The sequence below is a fragment of the Aquarana catesbeiana genome, linkage group LG05 (assembly GCF_042186555.1).
Source record: "Aquarana catesbeiana isolate 2022-GZ linkage group LG05, ASM4218655v1, whole genome shotgun sequence".
Taxonomy (NCBI): domain Eukaryota; kingdom Metazoa; phylum Chordata; class Amphibia; order Anura; family Ranidae; genus Aquarana; species Aquarana catesbeiana.
Window position 1 is genome coordinate 60,513,763 of NC_133328.1, and position 21,713 is coordinate 60,535,475.

The window sequence follows — 21,713 nt, forward strand, 5'->3', positions numbered from 1 at the left end:
TTTAGCAGTCCCACAGCCAGTGAATCGAAATTTTCTCTATTGAAGAACTATCTTCTACCTTGTCTGGTAGAACCTTCAGCATCCATCATTTTCAGTTGTGGTGGATGCTTGCATCCCCCCATTGCAGTTAAACAGAGAAGGCTTGCCGCTCCAGGTGAGATAGAGAAGTCTAATGGAAGTCATGGGTGCCCACCGCAGCTCGCCCTTGCAATCAATACAAGAACTCGTGGGTGCCCTGCTCTTGTGGTGTCATTCTTGAATGTCCCAATAAAGGATTTTGGATCACAGTTGTGGTGTGCAGCCTATTCTTTTTCTTGTATCCTCTATTGCATGCTTGTGTTGGATGCTGAATATTCAATTAGATCTTCCATCTATGCAAGATAGTTAAGATCTGATTTACCTGCATTTTATTTATTATAAAAATGGCTGTAAAATGATGTACCACATGTTCCCTAGAGTGTAGTATATCTAAGAGAATTTGAACTTTACTGGTACAAAAGAGGGCAAACACATCAATAGTAAAGAAAAGCCAAGGAGTTTATTACAGATCTAAAAATAATAGAATAACATTTCAATTTTAACCAGAAAAGACTAATCAATAGCTATTATGCCCATAGTTACACCAAGAGATCAGAAAAGGTTGACATGTTTCGTAATCCTTGCTTCCTTGGAACCTTGTATTCTTGTATATAATTAGCAGCCGGGGTATTATTCTTGAGTGGAAAAGATATGGCAGCAGATAATCAGTGAGCAACAGTAGCTTGGAAGGGCCCAAAATGGTACTACACCATATTAGATACAATCCCAATGAGAAGAATTGGTTACCAAATGTTAGAGCATTGGATGATAATACTAGCAGGGTCTCTATTGCTGTAAAGCCCCTTAGGGAAAAGATAACAGTAGATTCCAGTGTAATCCCCAAGTGCAGATCTGTCTATGTGTTTCATCAGAGGCCAGCCAAATACTTTATAGTATGAGATGTTCCACAAATCCAGAAACTCCCAGACAGATCTAAATTATTCAAAGCAAACACCCGTGCAAATGCTTACCACTAGGGATGGGCAAACGGTTCGGCCCAAGCAACAAGGGCCTCATCCCCACAACCCTTGCCCGGTGGTTGTGGGGGTCTGCGGGCGGGGGGCTTATCGGAATCTGGAAGCCCCTTTAACAAGGGGACCCCCAGATCCCCCCCTGTGTGAAATGGTAAAGGGTACATTGTACCCATACCATTTCACAAAAAAAGTGTCAAAATGTTAAAAAAAAAAAAACAAGACACAGCTTGGGGACAAGTCCTTTTGTTAAAAAATAAAAATGTAAAAATGTCCCACGAAGTCCATTCATATTCTTCTATCGCTCCGCCGACGGACCGAAAAAATAAGAAAACGCCAAAGATCCGCTCCCACCGCGTGGCGCGTCCTCGCAGGTGACGGTTCTTACATAACTGAGGGCGGGGCCAGTCAGAGGGGGCGGGTGACCCCGCCCCCTCTGACGCACGGGCACTTGTCCCAAGTGCCCGTGGCATCAGAGGGGGCAGGGCCACCTGTTTAAGTAACTGATAAGGTTCCCCTTAATTTCCATATCAGACCCGAAGGGCCTGGTGTGGATTTTAGGGGGACCCCCACGCAATTTTTAAAAAAATTTTGGTTCGATGTTCCCCTTAATAGTCATACCAGACCCAAAGGGCCTGGTAATGGACTGGGGGGGGGGGATCCCATGCTCTTTTTTTCAAAGAGTTTTATCTATATTGTCGAGACCCAACAATTCATTACAGCTGCGAGCTGCGAGCAGTTTTAAATGACAATCTTTCCTTTAGAAATGTTATTTTGCTGTGGTACTGTTCTAAACACTGGAAAACTGCGCTACTTTACAGGCATACTATAGACACCCCCCAGGCACGATATTTAAAGGAATATTTCATTTTTTAGTTTCACTTTAAGCATTAAAAAAATCACTGCTCCCGAAAAAACTGATGTTTTTAAACATTTTTTTTGCATTGATACATGTCCCCTGGGGCAGGACCCGGGTCCCCAAACACTTTTTATGACAATAACTTGTATATAAGCCTCTAAAATGAGCACTTTTGATTATTCATGTTCGTGTCCCATAGACTTTAACAGTATTCGTGTGTTCTGACAAATTTTTTGCCTGTTCGGTATGTTCTGGTGCGAACCGAACAGGGGGGTGTTCAGCCCATCCCTACTTACCACATGCAAAGCCATCATTTCATCATCCAAGGTCCCCTCAAAGCATCCCACCATGTATGTCCGCCACCAACACCTGGTGCTGGATTTGTGGAACCTCTCATACTATAAAGTATTTGGTTGGCCTCTGATGAGACCCAGACGGATCTGCACTTGGGGATTATACTGGAATCTACTGTTATCTTTATCTGGGTCCAAATTCAAATTCTCTTAAATATTGGTTTACCTTCAGTGGGGCTGGAAAGCAGTAGTACTGGTCTTTTTATGTACCTTTTTATATATATTTTATCTTTTTGTTTTTTTTTGTTTTCATAACAAAATCACTACCCCAGTTCTTCCTTCTAAAAATCATTAGTAGCCCGCACATTCTATTATCATGGGTCTTAAGTGGCTCATGGCTTTAATTTATGTTTCAAAGGATAATCTCTCAATGCTTGGCACCTCTAGGGAAGAGTACATTTTGCTGGAACCAACCAAACGACAAGGTTTCAGGAGGTTAATGCCGCGTACACACGGTCGGACCTTTCATCTACAAAAGTCCGACGGACTAAAGTCGGCTGACAATCCGATCGTGTGTGGGCTTCCCCGGACTTTCAGCGGACTTTTCCAGCCGCAAATCTGAGGGACTTTAGATTTGAAACATGCTTCAAATCTTTATGTCGTAACTACGCCGGACCCAGAAATCCGCTCGTCTGTATGCTAGTCCGACGGACAAAAACCCACGCTAGGGCAGCTATTGGCTACTGGCTATCTACTTCCTTATTTTAGTCCGGTGTACGTCATCACGTACGAATCCATCTGACTTTTGTGTGATCGTATGTAGGCAAGTCCGTTCGTTAGAAAGTCTGCCGCAAGTCCGCCAAAAGTCCGCCAAAAGTCCATCGAAAGTCTGTCGGACAGGCTGTCGGACTTTTGTAGCCGAAAAGTCCGACCGTGTGTACGCGGCATAACACTACCTTCATCACTTATCTCTTTGATTTCTTTGCCAGTCCTCTCCTTGCTTGCAGAATCCTATGTGTTTTACCTTTTATTTAATCTGTCTTGTTCCCGGAAAGCTCCACTGAGAATCATTTTTACATTTAATAGCAAGAAGGCCGTTACTGAATAATTAAATGCCCAGTTTAATATCAATTAAACACAGGTGCAAATGAACAGTGTTGAAAAAGTTATTCAGTGATCAGTCACCATAAGGCAATAAAAACTAAGATAAATAAGTGTACAAATAAGCAATTGTATAAATTAATTTCTGTTGTAAAGTGAACCTGTACTTTGTCCATGATGGCGAATATAACAGTTTAGTTTTATATGTAGTGCCCCCCTGGTACCCTTAGGGCCCTTCCACACTGGGGCGGTTTGCAGGCGCTATTGCGCTAATAATAGCGCCTGCAAACCGACTCGAAAGTGCCGCTGCTTTGTCTCCAGTGTGAAAGCCCCAAATGCTTTCACACTGGAGCGGTGCGCTAGCAGGACGGGAAAAAAAGTCCTGCTAGCAGCATCTTCGGAGCGGTGAAGGAGCGGACAGCGCGGCTATACCGCCGGCAAAGCGCCTCTGCAGAGGCGCTTTGCGGTGCTTTTAAACCCTTTCTCGGACGCTAGCAGGGGGTAAAACTGCCCCGCTAGTGGCCGAATACCGACGGTAAAGCGCCGCTTACAATAGTGGCGCTTCACCGCTGACACCGCCCCCGCCCCAGTGTGAAAGGGCCCTTAAAGCAGAATAACGCCTCCAGAAGCAGGTAGCGAGCTAGTAATTACTCCAGGCTGAGTCCATGGCTGTGGAGAGCTTTGAGCAGAAATTGAGCTCTAATCACTTTTGGTCCTTTAATTCTTTTGGTCCTCCAAAGTTTTAATGTTGAACCTAAAAGGAGGTAGAAGGAGACAAGGTTGGGGGTCTCAAATACCACAGCAGATCACTTAAAGATTCCTGGTATCCAACACAAAGTACAGCTTCACGGTTTCAGAACCTTTAAGCCGACCTGGCAACACTGCAAGCACATTTTCAGATCCAGAACATCAGAGTCCAGCTTTACAGGTTTAGGACCTTTAAGCTGACCACTGCAGGCACATCTACAGATTCTGGTGCATCCTCCAAGTGAGTCACCAGGCCCTTCTGAGAGACCAGGTTTCATCATGGCTCTATCCAGCAAGGGGCCTCCCCTGGATGTTCTTACCTTGACTTGGCTTCCTCCACACCGGGCAGGGCGGCCTCAGGACCACCTCAGTGTACGTAGGACCTAAATAGGCTTTTGGGCCTAAGCACAGAGCTTCCTTCAGCAGCACCTTCTCAGGCCTCAGCCTCAGGCAAGGGAGCAAGCACATGGCCCACCCCACATATTTATATCCTCTCCCAGCATGCGCCAGTGGCCATAGACCTCCTACTGGGCTGGCTGCAAGAAATATAAGTATTCATAACTCAGTCTAGTACAATCGCATACTATGACCTGTGATATCAATGACACCTACTAATGCACAACCCAACTGAGCTTAGGGAAAGGACAGATATAAACTGTACAATCCGTCTGAGCTGCCTACAGCCCAGCCAAAATCTACATTTACATAGTAGCCCCAGTTTAGGACCAGGGGGCTATACTTATCATGCACAATAAGAATCCTGTTCTTACTTTACCCTGTACTTCACCACTGCTGCCATAGAACTGTGTCCACCCAAAACATTTTTGTAACTTTGTATAGAAAGGGTGAAGGTTAGATGCTCTGCCAAGTTTTTTATGCTCTCTGTGACCTGTTCCAGGAGATTAGCCTTTTTTCCTGTGCTAGTATCACGTTCGGCATTGCCATTCGTTTGACTTCCTGCCACACCCATGGTCGGTTTTACACAGATAGTGGTAACCCTAGATTCACCCGTCTCTTACTGTATAGTCATCAGAACAGAAAGTGAGATGAACCTCTCCAGAGTAGACAACAATAAGAACACTTTTTGTAGTACAGTGGGAAAAGGTTAAAGTTATAAAATCTGCCAGGTTTTTATTGTGGCCTCTACTCGAAGTCTCTCATCTTGTCCCGTATGGTTAAAATATGGTAGATATTCTGAACTTTACCTACTTAAAAACAAGTTTTGGCTGCTGTTAGATTTTAGAACAACTCTGCTATAAACTCTGCTATAACTAAAAAGTGACAACTATAAAATGTCTCCTGCACAAAAGTGTGATAGCCTTGTACAGGTAATGCAGATAACTTCATGTCACAGGGGTATTGCTTCAAGTCTTGCTGCCCTCTAGGACTGAGGTGTCCTGAAGCCACTACAAAAAAACAACAAAAGAGGGCGCATCAGCCTAGTGCAATATCCCACAGCATTTATTAAAAATCATCACGAATTATACTCCCAGACAAATGAATTAAAAACGCTCATCAGACCACTCATCTACTGAGCTACAGTTGAGTAGTTTGATGATCATTTTAAATTAATATGTCTGTGAGTATAATATATGATGATTTTTAATAAATGCTATGAGATAATGCACTGGGCTGGTGCGCCCACTTTTGTTTGTTTTTTTTAATAACAAATACCCTGCAAAAGAAGAGTATTAAAGCAGAATTCCAGTCTAAAGCTAACTAGTTGTCAAGGTCAGGGGTCAGGCTCAGTGATGAATAGTTATAGCAGTTATTCACCCCAACCAGCATGATAAGCACGCCGGCAGGTCACCCTGGTGGATGACGCTGGCTCAACTGGAGCATGGGGTCTAAGCGCCAACCGGTCTTCACCAGAACTTTTGATGGTGTAGACAGGTTTTGCTGTGTGCTAGTGCTAGGCGGCAGTCCTCAGGATCGTTCCACTAGGAGGTGAGCAAGCCAGGGTCCAGATGGTGCTGGTAGGAATCAAGCAAAAGCGTAATCAGTAAACAAGCCAAAGGTCAGTAATAAATGGTTGCATTTTGGGATCAATCGGAAGTGTAGTCGAGGAACAAGCCAAAGGTCAGTAACAAATGGTTGTGAAGATATGGACGGCAGCAGGAGCGAAAGGTGGGGAATATTAGCTAGAGAGGAGCACAATAATCTGGCAAACAGGAAGTTTATGGGAGGAGCAAAGGTTTCAAGGTTCCCCAGAAACAAGACACAAAGCAGCGTTGTCCAAGGAATCAGGCAGGGAGCTCTCCAGCATCTCAGATGGCACAGCGAGAAGAAGAAACATAGCCAGACACCACAAAGATTCCAGGTTCAGCTCTGGATGCAGAGATGATGGATGCAGTGAAGTAGCAGCTAACAGGTGGTGTATGTCAGATGCTTGAAGTATACCTAAAGCCAAATTTTCCTTCACTTTCTTTCCCCTTGGCAATAGTTGCTAATTGGAAAAATAGATTGGTGAATCTTCCATCCTCCCAGCTTCCCAGAAAGGGTTTCTAACTACACCCAAACAAAAAGTTTTGCCTTAATATATTTCCTGCATCAGAGTTGTTTTAAGAAAAAGTACTGGAAAAAAAGGCATAGCTCGTGTGTTGCCAAGCTGGTATATTTTGAGGTTTATGCTACTCAGGGACTGTCTGCATTGTATTGTTTTCCCTGTATGCCAAATGATTTGAGTTTGTGTATTATGCAGATGAGAAATATATTTATCTGTATTTCACAACATTTTTTGCTTTTTTCTAATGATGTGTAACACAAAGACAGCTTCACAATTTTTGTCCTTTGGTCTCCATGTGTTGTATTGCTAAATCGCCCAACAAACGCTGCAGACAGAAAGTCCACACAGGTCATGTTTTTCTTACATTTTAATTATTTTAGGTGCAATATTTCAAATAAAGGAGACTTGAAGAGCTCTGGTCTAATTAAAAAGCGGAGTATTTTTTAACAAGAGGATCTTTTGATATTACTAAATATAACCAACTGCAACCGTTATCTCTTTTTGCTTGCAATTAAGTAGCAGTTTAATTGTGATGTAAATGCACCTAAAGGGAAACTTTTCGCCAATTTAAACCTTAAAGTGTTACTAAACCAACAACAGTAAAATCAGTCTATATATGCAGTAAAACATGCTTGTTATACTCACCGTGAAACCTATGGGGTTAATCCTCTGCATTGTGTAAAAAGGCTGTTTGATCCTGTCTTCTCTGATCCTCCCCTTCTTCCACAGTTCTCAATCCATCTCCTGATAGAACAGTGGCTAGGGGATAAGCTACACATGTGCAGTTTGGTGTGTATTTCTAAAGAGGTTTTTTTTCTTTCTTGGGAGAGTGCATGTGATCAGCGCAGGGCCAATAAGCACTGTCCAGACAGAGGGTCAGTGGTCCTGCAGCCTCATAGGACAGTCAGAGGAGAATGAAAACTCCTCCTACAAGCTTTAACCAGACACTGATAGCAGTCACAAAAGTGCTATATACTGCTGGTGAGAAAAGGTATTTAGCAGTTTATATTTACTAAAACGATTGCATTTCCATGTTCTGTGTACTGTGGGAGATCAGATATAGTGAATGCAGGGTCCTGGGTTTAGTTACACTTTAAGAACAGTGACCAGAAGGTGTCTGCTGTTATCATTGTTGCAGCTTGGAAGGATATCAACTGCAGCTCAAAAAGAGGTCAAATACACACGTATAAGAAACCGAATAAAATTCAGGAGCATCTCAAACTGATGACAAATGCAAGTGAGATGCACCTTTAAGCAAACTGCAATTGCTCATCTACACAAGCCTAAGCTTAAAGCAGTTGTATACCCGCTGTCTTTTTTTTTTTGTTCTACACCTGCAAGGGAAAAGGCATAATGAGCTAGTATGCGCCGCATATTAGCTCATTATGAGATACTTACCTTAGAACGAGGCGCCGGCATCTCACCTGGTCCACGCCGAGGGAGCTGACATCTCCCCTCGGCGTGTCTTCCGGGTATCGGGGCTCCGGCGCTGTGAGTGGCCGGAGCCGCGATGTCGTCACTCCCGCGCATGCGCGTGGGAGACTTCTGCCCGGCAAGCTCCGGAGTTTGCCAGGCTGTCAGCCGAGAATCCCCTGTGCGCATGCGCTGCTGCAGTCAGCGGCTCATTGCGAGGGGAATATCTCCTAAACCGTACAGGTTTAGGAGATATATTTTTTTACCTACAGGTAAGCCTTATTATAGGCTTACCTGTAGGTAAAAGTTAAAAATAAAGGTATACAACCGCTTTAAAGTGGTTGTAAAGTCAGAAGGTTTTTTCTCTTAATGCATTCTATGCATTAAGATAAAAAAGCCTTCTGTGTGTAGCAGCCCCCCTCGCCCCTACTAATACTTACTGGAGCCCATCTCTGTCCAGCGATATCCACGAGTTTCTTGGCCATCCTGGACTCTCTCTCCTGATTGGATGAGACACAGCAGTGGCACCATTGGCTCCCACTGCTGTCAATCAAAATCAGTTAGGCAATCAGCAGAAAGATGGGGCAAGGCCGAACCGCAGCTCCATGTCTGGATGGACACACAGAGCTGCAGCTCGGCTTGGGTGCCCCCATAGCAAACTGCTTTCTGTGGGGGCACTCAACAGGAGGGACGGGGCAGAAGCACAGAAGAGGAACCCGAGAAGAGGAGGATCTGGGCTGCTCTGTGCAATACCACTACACAGAGCAAGTAAGTATAACATGTTTGTTATTTAACAGCTTTACCTTCGTGTAAATATGGTGAATAATATAAAGAAAATTGATGTAAAAATAGAAACTATACATTAAATACTCTCTCTAAAGTGGAACTTCACCTGAAAAGGGAAGTGCAGCTCATCCTCCTCTCCCCCCCCCATAATTGAGCAGTTTTTTTTAGGTAGTGGGTACCTATTTCTGACAGGTACCCACTCATGCTCACCTAGGTAAGAATTGTGGAATTTGCCCCCCCCCCCCCACCTGCAACTACTGGGACAAATCACATGTCCCAGAAGAATGTGGACCTTTGAGAAAGCGCAGCATGTCTCGCTCATGTACAGTGGGAAGCCAGATGGAAAAAAGGAAGTAACAACTGGCTTCCCACGCGCAATATGGCGGACCCGGGGACCCAAAGATCGGTGAAGAACCAGCTCAGGTGATGATAGAGCTGGATCCCTGGGCTGGTAAGTGTCTGTATGTTAAAAGTCAGCAGCTACAGTATTTGTAGCTGCCGACTTTTATTTTTTTTCAATTGACTGCAGCTCCTTTTTAAAGTGGTGTAACGGCAGACTTTTTTTTTTATCTTAATGCAGCCCCTCTCAGCCCCCTTAATACTTACCTAAGCCCATCTCGATCCAGCGATGTTGCACAAGAGGCTCGGCTGTCCGGGACTCCCTTTTCTCATTGGCTGAGACAGCAGCAGGGCGCCATTGGCTCCGGCTGCTGTCAATCAATGTCAGTGAGCCAATGAGGAGAGAGAGGGGGAGATGCTGGGCCGCAACTCCATGTCTGAATGGACACACAGAGCAGCAGCTTGGCCCGGGTGCCCCCATAGTAAACTGCTTGCTGTGGGGGGACTCAGCAGGAGAGAGGGGCCAGAAATGCCGTGGAGGGACCCGAGAAGAGGAGGATCCAGGCTGTTCTGTGCAAAAACAATGCATAGAACAGGTAAGTATAACAAAAAGTTTGTTATTTTTAAACAAAAAATCAAGACTTTAGTGTCACTTTAAGCTTTTTAAGCCACATTTAACAGAATAATTTTTTTTTTTTTTTTTGGTCCTTCGGAGTTGTAGGGCATTTTGTATAAAACATGAAGTTCACTTTGTATTGTATTCTTTTCTGTAATAGGGCACTGAAAACACTCACGAGCATTTGTAGCAAGCATTTTTGTGCATCTTGGCATCTTGCAGGCGTATTGGAGATGAAAACACACTAAGCACTAAGGCTAAGGTCATACTTGCAAAAAATTCTAATGCTGACACTAATGCGAACCAATGCACCTATATCATATATAAAAATGCACCCAGAGGCCCTATGAATGATTTTTTTTAATAATGGTGAGATGTTTTTTTTTTCACCTCACTGATATTTTAGGAACACTACAGGTGCGTTTACGGTGCGCTACCATAGACTTATGGAAGGAGTTGACAAACTCCTCCCACACTCAATAAGTAGCTTAATTTTTCCCAAACAGCAATGTGAAGCGATGCAAATAATGTTTTTCAAATGTGAGCTGCTCTGTCCACTGTCCCTGTCCATATTATTCATTGTAGACTACTATGCTAGGTGTTTGGGGAGTGGCAAAAATTCACCCTAAACTCACATTTCTAATACAGGGTGAACAGGGCCTCAAAGTGTATGTATGGCCAAACTTTTTTTTTGTTTGCATAGAGTAGGTGTCTGGTAAAACCGAAATATGAACACATACTGTAAAAAATAACCAATGCAGCATTGTGAATGGAAGCTTTTGCATACTAATACATAGCAATAGGTGAACATGATTATTTTGATTGTTCTAAACTGTAAAGGTGACATTTGATTGGTTGGTATTGGTTATGACACTTCACGATCATCATAATTCTTTGAGTTTTCTATGCCTGACTCAAGCATTATCTATCTATCTATCTATCTATCTATCTATCTATCTATCTATCTATCTATCTATCTATCTATCTATCTATCTATCTATCTATCTATCTATCTGTCAAGTGAATATAAATATAATGATATGATAGTGTAACAGTTTCTCTTGATTGATATGAGTCTTTTGTCTGAAACAGGTTGTGATCTTATACTTTGAACCAAGCACATTCCGATGCATATTGCTCAGATGGGTTCGGCTGCTGGGCTATGCTACAGTCTATGGGACCGTAACACTTAAGCTGTACAGGTACACACCTTTTGTTCTTACTTTGTGTAATAATATAATCAAGTGTGACACATGGTGAGCATTGATGTCAGCGGGGATGAATTGTACTGAGCCAAGTTTTCTGCATATATTTGCAATCTAAAGTGGCTGTTTTAAATCAAAAAGCCTTGCAATTGCAATTTGCAAAATAACTTAGCTGAAGTTGACTGAGTTTTAAAGTATACATGCCACAACATATCACATATCACCAGCACACCAAAACACAATGGGGTTGATTTGCTAAAAGCAAATAGGTTGTTCACTTTGCAAAGGAAGCTGCATTTTGCAAGGGAATTTTCCCTAGAGCTTAGTGAAAGAGGTGAAGCTCTGCTAACTTCCATCATACAATCACGTGCGTGTAAAAATGCTGTTTTTATATATTCCTTGCATGTGATTCGGTATTTTTTGCAAAGTGAAATTTCACCACAATGGAGAAAATTCTCTTGCAGTGAAATTTGCCTTGCAAAGTAAATAGCCTAGTTACCTTTAGTAACTCAACCCCATTGTCTGTCGGATAAAGGCGTCCCTTCCTGGCCCTGAAAACATTATTGTTGCTTCCATTGGGGGCTTTACAATAAAGTCAGATTAAATATTAAATCTATTGTTTAATATTGAGCGGAGATCTCCAGGGAACCCTACTCTATAAGATGTCCATCAGGGACTACATATTTTTGGATAACTGGGCTTTCATGTAGCGGGAGGCTTCCCCAAACTGACTTAGCCAGTACCTGATTAGAAGTCCTGGATATTCTCTATCGTCTGTGTCAAACACCACTAACCACCCTAAGTTATTTGGCGTGAGGCTACCTTATAGACCATTTTAAGAAGTGATCTGAAGATCTGTTTCCCTGGATTCCTATCAGTGCTAAAGATATTACTCTCTGCTCAATTTTTTGCTTCTCGTTTTTGATTAATAATACGCCATAACCTCCTGAAGAAGCTTCTGTTGAATACGCGCAACATGTAGAGCTGAGTTTTAATATGACACACTACCTCTTCAATGTTTTTCAATACTATGGAGTGATCTGTTTAGTCCACTGATTTTATGAAAAATACTTTCTGTGTGTAGGTGGTGCATTGTTTATGCTCATAGGCACATTTTGTGAATGAATTAGGAAATTTTATGTAATTGTCTTGATTCTCTTTTTGTAATAAATATATTTTTAATATATACTTGTGTTATGCCTAAAAAGTCCATCATCCAAAAAATGTATCTATGTAACTATGTGAGCATATAATGAGAAATACATACACTATATCATCAAAAGTATTGGGACGTCTGCCTTTTTTGGGACGCAGAGGAACTTTAATGGCATCCCAGTCTTAGTCTGTAGGGTTCAATATTGAGTTGGGCCACCCTTTGCAGCTATAACAGCTTCAACTCTTATTCCAGAAGCGCATTTGTGATGTCAGGGACTGATGTTGGATTAGAAGGCCTGTCTCACAGTCTCCGCTGTATTTCATCCCAAAGGTGTTCTATCATGTTGAGGTCAGGACTCTGTGCAGGCCAGTCAAGTTCCTCCACTCCAAACTCGCTCAAAGTTGGGAGCATGAAATTGTCCAAAAATGTCTTGATATGTTGACACCTTAAGAGTTCCCTTCGCTAGAACTAGGGGGCCAAGCCCAAGCCCTGAAAAAAAAAAAAAACACTCCATATGTCCCCTCCACCAAATGATTTGGACCAGTGTACAAAACAAGGTCCATAAAGACATGGATGAGCGAGTTTGGGGTGGAGGAACTTGACTGGCCTGCACAGAGTCCTGACCTCAACCTGATAGAACACCTTTGGGATGAATTAGAGTGGAGACTGCGAGCCAGGCCTTCTCATCCAACATCAGTCCCTGACATCACAAATGCGCTTCTGGAATAAGAGTTGAAGCTGTTCAACATCTTAGACTGGGATGCAATTAAAGACCATGTGCATGTAAAGGAAGGCGTCACAATACTTTTGGTAATATAGTATATACGCAAATCACAACTTTTCCTGTGAAATTTATCTTGGCCCCATCCCTATCACCTTCTAAAATGACCTTATTCAACTATACATAAAGAGGTGACACAAAAGTCTCTTCATCTTCTGATTATTTTGACATTTGCTGTAAACTAAAGGTAATCCTTACCCGTGTTTTCATCATGTTGAATTTGCATTGACCAGATACATAACATGCTTGATATAAAGCAAACCTGGTGAATTCTAATGCCCCGTACACACGGTCAGATTTTCCGATGGAAAATGTCCGATCGTAGCGTGTTGTCAGAAATTCCGACCGTGTGTGGGCTCCATCGGACATTTTCCATCGGATTTTCCGACACACAAAGTTTGAGAGCAGGCTATAAAATTTTCCGACAACAAAATCCGATCACGTCAATTCCGACCGTGTATGGCCAGTTCCGACGCACAAAGTGCCACGCATGCTCAGAAGAAATTCCGAGACGGAACAGCTCGGTCTGGTAAAATTAGCGTTCGCAATGGATACAGCACTTTCGTCACGCTGCAATGTAAAAAATGGTTTAATACAGCGCACTCTCTTCATCTTTATAATGTGAGAAGAATGAAGTAGTTTTGCTGCTCATATTCACACAGACTTCTCACAAACTTCTTTCTTTATTATTTATCGTGATTACCTCAATATATTTTGATTTGTCACATCTGACAAAACTTTTTTGTTGTTTTATTTATTTATTTTTTTTAAAGGCTGTTTTTTTTTTTTTTTTTTTGGGGGGGGGGGGGTTGTATTTTTTTCAAGGCTGATCTTTGTTTTATTTTATTTTTCGTTTTACTCCATAATATTTTTGTGTGTGTTTTGTGTGTCAAGTTACCACAACACCATTGATATCTTATATTATTTAATCTCAAGAAGGTTGCTTGGTGTTGGTGTCCCTTGTTAATTTCACATTGTATTTTTGAAATGTACCTGAATCCTTACAAACTGTCCTTTTTTAAGGAAAACACACATAGGCAAGTATAATTGAAACAAAAAATCCTTTATTAAGGGCTCAAACAAAGAGGGAGGCAACGCTGGAGGAACATCAGAAATTGGCGAAGCCTTGGACCCCCAGGGCACACATCGATTATTTTACATCAGAATTGGTGGCCTGAGGAGTCCATATCTAAGGAAGTGCAGTCTGGTCCAGAAGTCCCATGAAAGCAGCAGATGACATCTCCCCAGGCTGTGGTACTATAAGAGGCTGCATCTTTTGCCAGACCAGACTGAACCCAGGGTCATCACTCTCTGGTCTTCTTTCCACGCTTCCTTTCACGCTGTGGCTCTGGTGTTGGAGATGTGGCAGGAGGAGGAGTAGGACCTGGAGGAGGAAGAGGAGTAGTAGGACCTGGAGGAGGAGGAGTAGAAGGACCTGGAGGAGGAGGAGGACTATGTGTGAGGTTACAAATGTGGGTAGCACATTTTGTTTGGCCCCTCAACCCCTTATTGAGAGCTTCCAAAATTAAGGACTCACACAGGAGTCGTTGGCCCTCCTCCATCTGCAGCATTTTGCAGGCAGTTATGCAAGCAAAGTCCTCCTCACTGTGGGGGCTTCTCAGGGCCTCTGTAGCCTTCCAAAACAGGCCTATGGCAGCCTCCTCCAGGTTACTCCTCTTCCTGCCACTTTGTCTTTGAAGGTGTAGGGGAGGGACCTGGATATCAGGCAGTCTGCTTGGCCCGGCCACCTCCTGGCTGAGACTTCCCTGTGTATAAAAAAGGGACATGGTTGTAGTTTTTGCATCATCAATCACAATCATAAATTAGTACTCCAAACTAACATCTAGTTAACATCATTGATTGAACAACCAGAAATATTTAGAAGAATGCTATACCTGGCTCAAGCTGGGCTCCTCCACATGTTGCTGCCTGGAAGGCCCAGGTTGGGCGTCAGAAGCCTCAGCTGGGGGGGAAGGAAGCCTGGAAGGAAGATTGGAGAGTGCTGGCCTGGGTTCAGTCTGACCTGCCAGAAAATGCAGCCTGTCATAGTACCACAGCCTGGGGACATAAATGTCATCTGCAGCTCCAGATCTCTGGGAATCCGTGACCTTCTTGTGCTCCCTTAGATATGTACTCCTCAGGCCACCAATTAGGATCTTCAAATAGGTGATGTCTGCCGTGGGGATCACCGTCTTCACAAATTCCAACAAATTATCCAGCGCTGCCTTCCTCTTGGTTTGGTTCTTATATTCAGGGTGGTTTATCTCCCATAGACAGGGCAGCTCCCTGAACATATCAATGAAGATTGCCATAAAGTTCTCATCTTTCAAGATATCCATTTTCACTGCAAGACACAACACAAGACAAACCCTAATGTCAGCCTAAAGTCTTCTAAACTTGTGCAAATACAGGCCTCAATCTAGAAGCAGTATAGGCCCAATGTTAAATCTTACCTTCGTTATCACGATCTGCGCCTCCGTTACTCCTTCCTCCGCTCACAGATCGTACGTACTACACACGCGTGTTACGCTTTATAGACACTGCGCATGCGTGAAACTCCACCCGCCCCTGACGTTCTTTCTAGTCTATTCCCCACCCCTTCTCGTTCGTGGGGAAGAGCACATGGCGGAGTCAGAGCAGGTGTCTGATATTTACACCGAGGAGGAGGAAAGCCCGGAGCCAGAAACGTCCCGATCCACAAGGAGACGATATAAGGCATCAAATATGTCCCTTGGGGAGATGTTGGAGATGGTCGACATAATGAAGAGGGCCGACTATGATGGAAAGTATGGACCTTACCCCAACCCCAATGTCAGAAAGGCCAAGATCATGGCGAAAGTGGTCAAAAGTCTGCACCAGAATTACGGGGTACGACGATCGAAAGATCAGCTCAGGAAGCGGTGGTCGGACCTAAAATTAAGAGAGCATGAGCAGTAGAGAAAGAGCCGGAGAGTGCTGCAAAAAAGTAAGTAGTTGTGCTGTGTTCCTATTCTTTTTGTGTTTATTACGTTCATGCTGCTCCATGTGCTTTTCTTAACTGTTATCCAGTTTAAAATGTCAACTTTCATGTTCATGGGCACATTATTCGTTCGAATCAAACATTTTTCTTTCGGCCTATAAAACACCATTGTTTGGGCCATATGCATTTGCCCACATTTTTTAGGGCCTACTTGTCTGAAAATAATTTGGTTGTGTAGATGGGTTTGTTACTAGAATGAAATGCAAACTAGATTCTGTGTAAGGAGAGGACACTCAGCAGCTGGTTACACATCTGCACGCTGGAGCACTAGTGTGGGACACAAGAACACCCTTATTATTAGGGGTCCCACACAGGTGCTCCAGTGGATACTATAGGGGTGTCTCCATCTGTGAAGCTTGTACAAAACAGGTAAATTATTGAAGCTTGACAAAGGACACTAAAAATTCAACATCTTGGAACTCAGCCAAAATAGACAATTGTACCCCACTTCCAAGCAATGTTTCATATTTATAGTTCTTCCCTCAAATATCTGTGTGCTAAGTTTACCATTTTTTTTTTTTTTACATAGGGGAGAAAAGACTCGGAGGACACCCCTCATCCGAGGAGACCAGAGACCCCCCACCTCTGGAAGAAGGGGAAATCCAACCAAGACAAGAAGAGCAGGAGGAGGAAGACGTGGTGCAAATTGGCACCACAACAGGTGAGTGTCTGTGACCACAGGCTCGGGTAAGAGATGGATGCCGCCATATTTATAATACATGTTTTTTTTTGGTTTCTATCTTTTTAGGTGATCGTGATGTTGTCGATCCAGATCCTTTCACCTCGGAAAGTGCAAAGATCCTGATCGGGGAGATCATGGGGTGTAATAGGGACTTGGAAAACATCAATAAAAACATCAATGATGTTCTTCAAAAAAATAAGAACATCATTGATGTTTTGGGGAGAGTTTAAAACCCCTCCAAATCCCTTTGTTTTTTGGTGTGCTACAATGTTAACATTTTTTGTCAAATAGTAGAAAAGCCAAATTTTGAAGAGGCACACAGTGTGTCAACATGTGCTATCTGCCATCACGGGAGATCAATGGACGCGTTTTGGGGGTGCAACCCCTTCCTCAATAATAAAGTAGCTGAGAGGAAGGGGTTGCTCCCCCAAAACACGTCCCTTGATCCCCCATGATGGCAGCTAGCACATGTTGACATTTGGCTATTTGTGTGCATCTTCAAAATTTGGCTTTTCCGGGGGTGACTTCCCCCCATCTGAACGCAATATCAAACACAGTTTCTAAATACTCATGTCTGATATTGCCTTCAAGTTCTACCAAATGTGAACTTTGTAAGTTCAAGATTTGTGTCTTTCTTGTTGGTTTTAAACATGCCTGTTTTATCTTAAATGGACATTTCTACTTTTTCTAATGCGACACCAAAAATTGTTATACAACAAACATGTTGGTTTGTTATAAAAACCTTTTCTAAATGCACATGTGATTGTGCAGGTATTAAAAATATTGTTAATCAAGAATGTGTGGATTATTGTCTCAACGCTCCAACACTTTTGTGGTGCTCTAATTGCTGCTTTCTGTGACAATGGGGGTTATTTCCTAGGGGCAAATCCACTGCAAGTGCAATTTCAAGTGCACTTGTAGTGCAAAGTGTCCTTGCCTTTAGTAAATAACACCCAACAGTGCTTTGTAAGGTTACACAATCACGCCATTTTCAGGACTCAACACATTTCTGTCAGGGTCAGCTAAAAGAAACACAAGCAGTAAATGTCACCAAAGATTTGCTTAATTTTTTTTTTATTTGAAAAAGGTTTCACACATTGTCTGGCATATTGATAGCCCCCCTACCCGCAAAGAATTCAAGGTATCTTAGCCGGACATCACAGGCACTCAGGGAGGGCAAGCCAGGATGGCCACTTTCAAGCGCCGTCAGGGTTGGTTCATTTTGAATTCCTGCCTCAGGCCCAACTGAGCCAGCATAGTTGGCAGAATGTTTCCGTAAAAAGTTGTGTAGAACACAGCACGCCAGGATAATATGATTCAGTTTATACTCTGCCATATGTATGGGTGTAAGAAATAGGCAGAACCGGCTGGCCATGATTCCAAATGTGTTCTCCACCACTCTTCTGGCTCTGGCTGGTCCCCCAGCGCAAAGGCTTCATCCGCAACAAATATGAATGGGAGTCCTTCCACATTGTTTTCTGGAGGCGGCAAGTCCAAGCTGCCATTCTGGAGACACCTGTAGAACTCCATCTGGGCGATGACTCCACCATCGGACATCCGGCCATTCTTCCCCACGTCCACATACAGAAATTCATAAGTAGCCGACACCACCGCCAACATCACAATACTATTGAACCCCTTATAATTATAATAGTACGACCCCGAGTTGGGTGGTGGGACGATGTGGACGTGTTTCCCATCAATTGTCCCTTCGCAGTTAGGAAAGTCCCACCGCTAGGCAAAGTGAGAGGCCACAGTCTGCCATTCCTGTGACGTGGAAGGAAACTGTGGAGTAAAACCAAAAAAAAAAAATGTGTCTTTTTGCACATAAACATGGAAAGCAGATTAGACACTTAGATTAGATGATTGAGGATAGATAGAGAATTGGTATCAGCTGACTTAGCAGTTGGGGGGGAAGGAAGGGTTCCAAATGATTTGGGGACCCCCCAAAAAAAGCCTCTGGCACTCTGCCTGAATTTAAAGCACAAATCACATTTAAAAACATTTTAGGGGTGTTTGGGGTAAAGCACTACTATGGAGCTGATAAAATACATTGTTAAGTGACTACATGAGGTGAATATAGGGCCAGGAGAGCATGCTGGGGAGGTAAGTGAAAGCAAATATGTATGAAGGACAACAAAAATAATTACAAAAATATCAAGCATGCATGAGGACAAAGGGGACATTCACAGCATATTACAATCATGGTAATTAGTGAATGAGAAAAGAAATATAATATATTATCAAACATTAAATACAATAAAATGTGATATTAAAGGATAAAAATCTTACCTTAATATACTCCTTCTGCAGGACCTGGATGATGGCAGAACAGGTCTCTGGGATAATGATCCCCAGAGCCTGGGGGGAGATTCCTGTCGAGAACTTGAGGTCCTGCAGGCTTCTTCCTGTCGCCAAGTACCGCAGGGTGGCGACGAGCCTCTGCTCCGGAGTGATGGCTTGCCTCCTGCAGGTAAACTGCCTGCTGATATAGGGGGTCAGCAAAGCCAACAAACGGTGAAATATGGGGTCCGTCATCCGGAGAAAGTTCCTGAAATCATCAGGATTAATCTCACGGAGCAAAGGCATATGACAGAACTGGTCACGCTGAAGCAACCAGTTCTTGGTCCATGAACTCCTCCCCACCCTGTTCATGGACTGGACTTGTGTCAAGGTCAGGACCCCAACACCAAGCCCCCACACAGCATGAACTCTACGAGGAGTACATATACGCAACATGGCTAGAAAACGGTCGGCTGCTCAGAACGAAGTAACAGAACGCACTGAAGAACAGCAAGGCCTGTGAAGAGCGACCTGAAAAACAGTAACGAACGAACAAGAATACAATGACTAAGTCACGCGGAACTTGCTTGCACGCACTGAAGAGCAGATACAAACCCACAAGCACAAATTGAACGGCAGAAAACGATCTGAAAACCACGAGTCTGAAAAAGCGCGAATCATCTCTCACCAAACTTTTACTAACACGAGGTTAGCAAAAGGAGCCCAAAGGGTGCCGCGCTTGGTTCTGAACTGGCCTTTTCTAGTCTCGTCGTACGTGGTGTACGTCACCGCGTTCTTGGTGATCGGAAATTCCGACAACTTTGTGCGGCCATGTGTACACAAAACAAGTTTGAGCCAAAATCCGTCGGAAAAAATCCATGGATTTTGTTGTCGGAATGTCCGATCAATGTCCGATCGTGTGTACGGGGCATAACTCTGTAAATGATGAAATATAGATAATTAGAGGTAGCAAAAATGCATCCAATTATATGTCTTTCTGTGGATTTTGGTAGATAAAGATATATGCAAAGTTTTACAGTAAAAGTCAAGTTTGGTCTGTTACACCCAGCCACCTAAGCAGTTCTTTCAAGCTTTTTTTTAATAATGGTCTGCCCAGCTGACATATAGGGAAACCTGGGAAGGGTTGGGACCAAGCTCAGCCTTTATAGTAAAGTCAAGGTTTGCATATTATTATATAGTGCCAACAGTTGGTGTAGCACTGTACACAATGGAGACAGTACAGTTCAATACACGAGGAATCAGAAGGCCCTGCTCGGTGGAGCTTACAACCTAAAAGGCAGGGGCAAGTGATACAAAACGTAACTGGGGGGGGGATGAGCAAATGGAGAAAGTAAAGTTTTCAGGGATCACCTAAAGGTAGATAAAGTAGTCATATAAACTCAACTGTCTATGTCCTTTGGTGATGGTTTTGACATGAAGGTTTCCCCTGAGGAGCCTATGTCAGCAGGGTTATATTACTTAGTTATCCCCCTTTCCACACATTCCTAAGGCTTGGTTCACATATATACGAATTGGATGCATCTTAAAACGCATCGAATTCACATGACATGTGAATGTGACCTGCTCTCATTGGAGCCGGTTCACACATGTCCGGGGAGGCCATAGTGCGGTTTCAAAAAGGGTCCTGTGCATTTTTGGGTCCCGTTCAGGTGCAAAATCAGGCAAAAATTTGTACCTGAATCGCACCTAAACCAGCGCACAGACACGCATCGGACCCCGCACTGTAAACCTCAGGAAGAAGACAAATCTGCCACAGTCACCGCAGGAGGCTCTACTGGTGATACCCTGTGCTCTGTGTGCACCGGGACCTGGGTAAGCAGCCTTATACATTCATTACTCTCTCCCCCCTTCTACCCCATTGTACAATTTGCACCAATTTCTTATATATCTTTGATTACATTGCTATTGATCTTGTGTCTATTTGCAGATGTATTTCTTGATGAAGCGGCCTATCCTGCAAAACTAGTCGAAGTACTTTGTATGCCCAAGTCACCTGTTTTAATTCTACTGTTATGTATTTTGTATTAATACATTTTCCGTAAATTTTACGATTGTCTATACGTCCTATTTGAACCTTTTCTGTATTGTACCGAGATAGTCCACTTGCCTCCCTGCCTCTGGTGAGACTTGGCTGTCTGTAATGCGATCAGCACTATGGACATCTTAGAACACACCATCTCTTCGCATTCAATTTAATCCAACATGATTAGTAATCCGATGTTAATGGTAAGTTGTATGCGCTATGACTTATTTTGCATTCATCGGTGCATAAAAATAAATTTGCATGGCAAAGATGAATCATGCAAATACTTAAAAGAGGTCCCATGTGAAACATTTTCTGCATGGAACTGCTTCATTTATCAATCTTTAGTGAAGCAAGCCCTATAAAGTCTAAAGACTATGAACGGCTAACATGACTTAACCGATAAAGAGAATGTACAGTATATGTAATTATTTTCTAATGCCAAATAACATTGATAGGTCTATTAAAATGGATACAGTACTCTTTAACATGGAAGATTCTATACTTTACATATCTGCAAAACAGAGATATTTTTAGGCTGTTGGTTAGACTAAATCACTTATTAAATTTCATTATAAGACGTTCCAGCAAAACGATAAAAATATCTATATATAGTCTGTGTGTGTGGGAATGAAGTAAATCAATATCCCATTGCAAGTAACTTCCGGGAAATCAGCGCAGTGTGTCATATCTGTGTAATAATGCTTCAGTAGATGAAAGTAAAATAGCATTACTTTACTGCAAAGGGATAAACTACACTAATTGATTACTATATTCTTCTAGTAAGGGCATTGTGATTGTAAAACATCTTTGTTAATAGGGGGGCTCATATAT

At 42.9% G+C, this 21,713-nt stretch overlaps 1 protein-coding gene across 1 annotated transcript in view; it reads left to right on the forward strand.

The window, feature by feature from the left end:
• Positions 1-21,713, forward strand: part of GPR158 (G protein-coupled receptor 158) — a 364,240-nt gene that overhangs the window by 302,695 nt on the left and 39,832 nt on the right. Inside the window, exon 6 of the mRNA XM_073629786.1 lies at positions 10,802-10,911. Within this exon, the coding sequence (XP_073485887.1) occupies positions 10,802-10,911 (110 nt within the window). The remainder of the gene's footprint in view (positions 1-10,801; positions 10,912-21,713) is intronic.